This window comes from Oncorhynchus nerka, linkage group LG7 (assembly GCF_034236695.1).
Source record: "Oncorhynchus nerka isolate Pitt River linkage group LG7, Oner_Uvic_2.0, whole genome shotgun sequence".
In the NCBI taxonomy this organism is placed as follows: Eukaryota; Metazoa; Chordata; class Actinopteri; order Salmoniformes; family Salmonidae; genus Oncorhynchus; species Oncorhynchus nerka.
Window position 1 is genome coordinate 8,600,372 of NC_088402.1, and position 7,500 is coordinate 8,607,871.

At 43.8% G+C, this 7,500-nt stretch overlaps 1 protein-coding gene across 3 annotated transcripts in view; it reads right to left on the bottom strand.

Annotated features, from left to right (window-relative positions):
- The window catches only part of LOC115122617 (keratinocyte-associated protein 3-like), a 22,682-nt gene that overhangs the window by 5,321 nt on the left and 9,861 nt on the right, over positions 1 to 7,500 (bottom strand). For 2 of the 3 annotated variants that reach the window (XM_065020146.1, XM_065020147.1), the window contains exons 3-4: positions 6,366 to 6,425; positions 2,565 to 2,756 (exon numbers count right to left, since the gene is read on the bottom strand). In XM_065020146.1, the coding sequence (XP_064876218.1) occupies positions 2,565 to 2,756; positions 6,366 to 6,425 (252 nt within the window). The remainder of the gene's footprint in view (positions 1 to 2,564; positions 2,757 to 6,365; positions 6,426 to 7,500) is intronic. The other variant, XM_065020148.1, reaches the window with a different exon arrangement.

The following is a 7,500-nucleotide window of genomic DNA, read 5'->3' on the forward strand; positions in this document are numbered from 1 at the left end:
CATTTGCATTTCCAGAGCTCTAGTTGGGACGCAAGCGTCCCGAGTAGAAGCAACAGGTTAAAGGTCCCATTATATAGCAAACTAACACAGTCCTGCTAGTTTAAAGGTCCCATTAGACAGCAAACTAGCACAGTCCTGCTAGTTTAAAGGTCCCATTACACAGCAAACTAGCACAGTCCTGCTAGTTTAAAGGTCCCATTATATAGCAAACTAGCACAGTCCTACTAGTTTAAAGGTAGATAGCCTACCTGATTTCTCAGGTCTAAATCAGTATATTTTAATGTCAAGAACAATATAACCATTATATAGTGTAACCCTCGAGGACTGGTGTATCTCTGACTATACGTTATATAGTGTAACCCTCGAGGACTGGTGTATCTCTGACTATACATTATATAGTGTAACCCTCGAGGACTGGTATATCTCTGACAATACATTATATAGTGTAACCCTCGAGGACTGGTATATCTCTGACAATACATTATATAGTGTAACCCTCGAGGACTGGTATATCTCTGACTATACATTATATAGTGTAACCCTCGAGGACTGGTGTATCTCTGACTATACGTTATATAGTGTAACCCTCGAGGACTGGTGTATCTCTGACTGTACATTATATAGTGTAACCCTCGAGGACTGGTATATCTCTGACTATACATTATATAGTGTAACCCTCGAGGACTGGTATATCTCTGACTATACGTTATATAGTGTAACCCTCGAGGACTGGTGTATCTCTGACTATACGTTATATAGTGTAACCCTCGAGGACTGGTGTATCTCTGACTATACATTATATAGTGTAACCCTCGAGGACTGGTATATCTCTGACAATACATTATATAGTGTAACCCTCGAGGACTGGTATATCTCTGACAATACATTATATAGTGTAACCCTCGAGGACTGGTATATCTCTGACTATACATACATTATATAGTGTAACCTCGAGGACTGGTATATCTCTGACTATACATTATATAGTGTAACCCTCGAGGACTGTATATCTCTGATATTCTGACTATACTGACTATACATTATATAGTGTAACCCTCGAGGACTGGTATATCTCTGACTATACATTATATAGTGTAACCCTCGAGGACTGGTATATCTCTGACTATACATTATATAGTGTAACCCTCGAGGACTGGTATATCTCTGACTATACATTATATAGTGTAACCCTCGAGGACTGGTATATCTCTGACTATACATTATATAGTGTAACCCTCGAGGACTGGTATATCTCTGACTATACATTATATAGTGTAACCCTCGAGGACTGGTATATCTCTGACTATACATTATATAGTGTAACCCTCGAGGACTGGTGTATCTCTGACTATACATTATATAGTGTAACCCTCGAGGACTGGTATATCTCTGACTATACATTATATAGTGTAACCCTCGAGGACTGGTATATCTCTGACTATACATTATATAGTGTAACCCTCGAGGACTGGTATATCTCTGGTAACTGGACTGGTATATCTCTGACTATACATTATATAGTGTAACCCTCGAGGACTGGTATATCTCTGACTATACATTATATAGTGTAACCCTCTGACGAGGACTGGTATATCTCTGACTATACATTATATAGTGTAACCCTCGAGGACTGGTATATCTCTGACTATACATTATATAGTGTGAGGACTGGTATATCTCTGACTATACATTATATAGTGTAACCCTCGAGGACTGGTGTATCTCTGACTATACATTATATAGTGTAACCCTCGAGGACTGGTATATCTCTGACTATACATTATATAGTGTAACCCTCGAGGACTGGTATATCTCTGACAATACATTATATAGTGTAACCCTCGAGGACTGGTATATCTCTGACTATACATTATATAGTGTAACCCTCGAGGACTGGTATATCTCTGACTATACATTATATAGTGTAACCCTCGAGGACTGGTGTATCTCTGACTATACATTATATAGTGTAACCCTCGAGGACTGGTGTATCTCTGACTATACATTATATAGTGTAACCCTCGAGGACTGGTGTATCTCTGACTATACATTATATAGTGTAACCCTCGAGGACTGGTGTATCTCTGACTATAGGCTAAAGAAATCACAAACTTTTACAGATTACTTGATAGATATTACTGCATGGTCGAAACTAGAAGCACGAGCATTTCGCTACACTCACATTAACATCTGCTGACCATGTGTATGTGACCATTAACATCTGCTAACCATGTGTATGTGACCAATAACATCTGCTAACCATGTGTATGTGACCAATAACATCTGCTAACCATGTGTATGTGACCATTAACATCTGCTAACCATGTGTATGTGACCAATAACATCTGCTAACCATGTGTATGTGACCATTAACATCTGCTAACCATGTGTATGTGACCAATAACATCTGCTAACCATGTGTATGTGACTAATAAGATTTGATTTGATGGTGACTCTGACCACTTCCTGCTGACCTCTTGACCACCCCTCCACATGACCCAGTGACCAGACCACATGACCCACTGACCAGACCACATGACACACTGACTCCATATGTGACTTACATAAACGCGTGTGTGGTCGAAAGGGCACTCGTTAGTGATGCTGGCGTAGCCAATAGCGTTGGGGAACCGGCAGTGAGTCAGGAGGCTCCGCCCACCATTAACTGTGACCCTCACCACAGAAACGGTGAGGCCAATCGCAGACGCTGTGGCCAGGAGACTACCAAACAGGCTGACCACGAACAACAACCATGTCTGTAAGAGAGAGAGAGAGAGAGAGAGAGTGTGTGTGTGAGAGACAGAGAGAGAGAGAGAGAGAGAGAGAGAGAGAGTGTGTGAGAGACAGAGAGAGAGTGAGAGAGAGACAGAGTGTGTGTGTGTGAGAGACAGAGAGAGAGAGAGAGAGAGAGAGAAAGAGAGAGAGAGAGAGAGACAGACAGACAGAGAGAGAGAGAGATATAGAGAGAGAGAGAGAGAGAGAGAGAGAGAGAGAGAGAGAGAGAGAGAGAGAGAGAGACAGAGTGTGTGTGTGAGAGAGAGTGAGAGAGAGACAGAGAGAGAGAGAGAGAGAGAGAGAGAGAGAGAGAGAGACAGAGAGAGAGCGATAGAGAGAGAGAGAGAGAGAGAGAGAGAGAGAGAGAGAGACAGAGATAGAGAGAGAGAGACAGAGAGAGAGAGAGAGAGACAGAGAGAGAGAGAGAGAGAGAGAGAGAGAGAGAGAGAGAGAGAGAGACAGAGAGAGAGAGAGACAGAGAGACAGAGTGTGTGTGTGAGAGAGACAGTGAGAGAGAGAGAGAGAGACAGAGAGACAGAGAGACAGAGAGACAGAGAGAGAGAGAGAGAGAGAGACAGAGAGAGACAGAGAGAGACAGAGAGACAGAGAGACAGAGAGAGAGAGAGAGAGAGAGAGAGAGAGAGAGAGAGAGAGAGACAGAGAGAGAGAGAGAGAGTGTGTGTGTGTGAGAGAGAGAATTGATCTCCAGTGGCACAAAAACAGTCAGTACTCTTTCTTTCATCTGCACAGAGAGGAAACAGGGATTCTCCCAGAGGGAGAAAAATAAATGAATCATCTACCAATACAGAACTTCAGAGACACTACTGGGAAACTAATATCATATCATGCTATTTTCACCTGGTGAATCACATAGGGAAACTTCAGTGTCACTACAGTCACCTACAGTTGAAGTTGGAAGTTTACGTACACTTAGGTTGGAGTCATTAAAACTTGTTTAACAAGTTGGTGAGGACATCTACTGTGTGCATGACACAAGTAAAATTTCCAACAATTATTTACTGACAGGATTATTTCATTTATAATTCACTGTATCACAATTGCAGTGGGTCAGAAGTTTACATACACTAAGTTGACTGTGCCTTTCCAGAAAATGATGTCATGGCTTTAGAAGCTTCTGATAGGCTAATTGACATCATTTGAGTCAATTGGAGTCAACCTGTGGATGTATTTCAAGGCCTACCTTCAAACTCAGTGCCTCTTTGCTTGACATCATGGTACAATCAAAATAAATTAGCCAAGACCTAAAAAAAATTGTAGACCTCCACATGTCTGGTTCATCCTTGGGAGCAATTTTTAAACGCCTGATGGTTCCAGGTTCATCTGTACATTTATTTATTTTACCAGGCAAGTCAGTTAAGAACAAATTCTTATTTTCAATGACGGCCTAGGAACAGTGGGTTAACTGCCTGTTCAGGGGCAGAAAAACAGATTTGTACCTTGTCAGCTCGGGGGTTTGAACTCGCAACCTTTCGGTTACTAGTCCAACGCTCTAACCACTAGGCTACCCTGCCGTACAAACAATAGTACACAGGTATAAACATCATGGGACCACGCAGCATCATACCGCTCAGGAAGGAGAGAGATTAACGTACTTTGGTGCGAAAAGTGCAAATCAATCCCAGAACAACAGCAAAGGACCTTGTGAAGATGCTGGAGGAAACAGGTACAAAAGTATCTATATCCACAGTAAAAACGAGTCCTATATCGACATAACCTGAGAGGCCGCTCAGCAAGGAAGAAGCCACTGCTCCAAAACCGCCATAAAAAAAAGCCAGACTACGGTTTGCAACTGCACATGGGGACAAAGATTCTACTTTTTGGACAAATGTCCTCTGGTCTGATTAAAACAAAAAAAATAACTGTTTGGCCAAAATGACCAATGTTATGTTTGGAGGGAAAAGGGGGATGCTTGCAAGCCGAAGAACACCATCCCCACCGTGAAACACAGGCAGCATCATGTTGTGGGGTTGGCAGCATCATGTTGTGGGGGTGGCAACATCATGTTGTGGGGGTGGCAGCATCATGTTGTGGGGGTGGCAGCATCATGTTGTGGGGGTGGCAGCATCATGTTGTGGGGGTGGCAGCATCATGTTGTGGGGGTGGCAGCATCATGTTGTTGTGGGGGTGGCAGCATCATGTTGTGGGGGTGGCAGCATCTGGCAGCATCATGTTGTGGGGGTGGCAGCATCATGTTGTGGGGGTGGCAGCATCATGTTGTGGGGTGGGCATCATGTTGTGGGGGGCAGCATCATGTTGTGGGCAGGTGGCAGCTTCATGTTGTGGGGGTGGCAGCATCATGTTGTGGGGGTGGGGGTGGCAGCATCATGTTGTGGGGGTGGCAGCATCATGTTGTGGGGGTGGCAGCGTCATGTTGTGGGGGTGGCAGCTTCATGTTGTGGGGTGGCAGTATCATGTTGTGGGGGTGGCAGCATCATGTTGTGGGATTGGCAGCATCATGTTGTGGGGGTGGCAGCATCATGTTGTGGGGGTGGCAGCATCATGTTGTGGCAGCATCATGTTGTGGGGGTGGCAGCATCATGTTGTGGGGGGCAGCATCATGTTGTGGGGGTGCATCATGTTGTTGTGGGTGGCAGCATCATGTTGTGGGGTGGCAGCATCATGTTGTGGGGGTGGCAGCATCATGTTTGGGGGTGGCAGCATCATGTTGTGGGGTGCTAGCATCATGTTGTGGGGTTGCAGCATCATGTTGTGGGGGTGGCAGCATTATGTTGTGGGGGTGGCAGCATCATGTTGTGGGGGTGGCAGCATCATGTTGTGGGGGTGGCAGCATCATGTTGTGGGGGTGGCAGCATTATGTTGTGGGGGTGGCAGCATCATGTTGTGGGGGTGGCAGCATCATGTTGTGGGGGTGCTTTGCTACAGGAGGGACTGGTGCACTTTCACTAAATAGATGGATACACGAGGAAGGAACATTGGATATATTGAAGCAACATCTCAAGACATCAGTAACTTCCTGAAGTTAAAGCTTGGTTGCAAATGGGTCTTCCAAATGGACAATAACCCCAAGCATACTTCCAAAGTTGTGGCAAAATGGCTTAAGGACAACAAAGCCAAGGTATTGGAGTGGCCATCAGAAATCCCTGACCTCAATCATATAGAAATTTTGTGGGCAGAACTGAAGAAGCGTGTGCGAGCAAGGAGGCCTAGAAAACCTGACTCAGTTACACCAGCTCTGTCAGGAGAAATGGGCCAAAAATCATCCAACTTATTGTGGGAAGCTTGTGGAAGGCTACCCAAAACAGTTTGATCCAAGTTAAACAATTTAAAGGCAATGCTACCAAATACTAATTGAGTGTATGTAAACTTCTGACCCACTGGGAATGTGATGAAAGAAATAAAAGCTGAAATAAATCGTTCTCTCTACTATTATTCTGACATTTCACATTCTTAAAATAAAGTGGTGATCCCAACTGACCTAAAACAGGGATTATTTACTAGGATTATAAATGTCAGGATTTGAGAAAAACTGAGATTAAATGTAGTTGGCTAAAGTGTATGTAAACTTCCAACTTCAACTGTATTATATTGAGTAAACATCAGTAACTCACCAGCACTCTGCTCTTCTTGTTTTTAGACAGGAGGATGGCCAGCATTCCTACAACAACACCCTACAGGGACACATTACAGAGATAGTTATAAGACAGGAGGATGGTCAGCATTCCTACAACAACACCCTACAGGGACACATTACAGAGATAGTTATTAGACAGGAGGATGGTCAGCATTCCTACAACAACACCCTACAGGGAAATATTACAGAGATAGTTATAAGACAGGAGGATGGTCAGCATTCCTACAACAACACCCTACAGGGACACATTACAGAGATAGTCATTAGACAGGATGATGGTCAGCATTCCTACAGGGATATATTACAGAGATAGTTATAAGACAGGAGGATGGCCAGCATTCCTACAACAACACCCTACAGGGACACATTACAGAGATAGTTATAAGACAGGAGGATGGCCAGCATTCCTACAACAACACCCTACAGGGATATATTACAGAGATAGTCATTAGACAGGAGGATGGTCAGCATTCCTACAACAACACCCTACAGGGACACATTACAGAGATAGTCATTAGACAGGAGGATGGTCAGCATTCCTACAGGGATATATTACAGAGATAGTTATAAGACAGGAGGATGGTCAGCATTCCTACAACAACACCCTACAGGGACATATTACAGAGATAGTCATTAGACAGGATGATGGTCAGCATTCCTACAGGGATATATTACAGAGATAGTTATAAGACAGGAGGATGGCCAGCATTCATACAACAACACCCTACAGGGATATATTACAGAGATAGTTATAAGACAGGAGGATGGCCAGCATTCATACAACAACACCCTACAGGGACACATTACAGAGATAGTCATTAGACAGGAGGATGGCCAGCATTCCTACAACAACACCCTACAGGGACACATTACAGAGATAGTCATTAGACAGGAGGATGGCCAGCATTCCTACAACAACACCCTACAGGGACACATTACAGAGATAGTCATTAGACAGGAGGATGGCCAGCATTCATACAACAACACCCTACAGGGACATATTACAGAGATAGTCATTAGACAGGATGATGGTCAGCATTCCTACAGGGATATATTACAGAGATAGTTATAAGACAGGAGGATGGTCAGCATTCCTACAACAACACCCTACA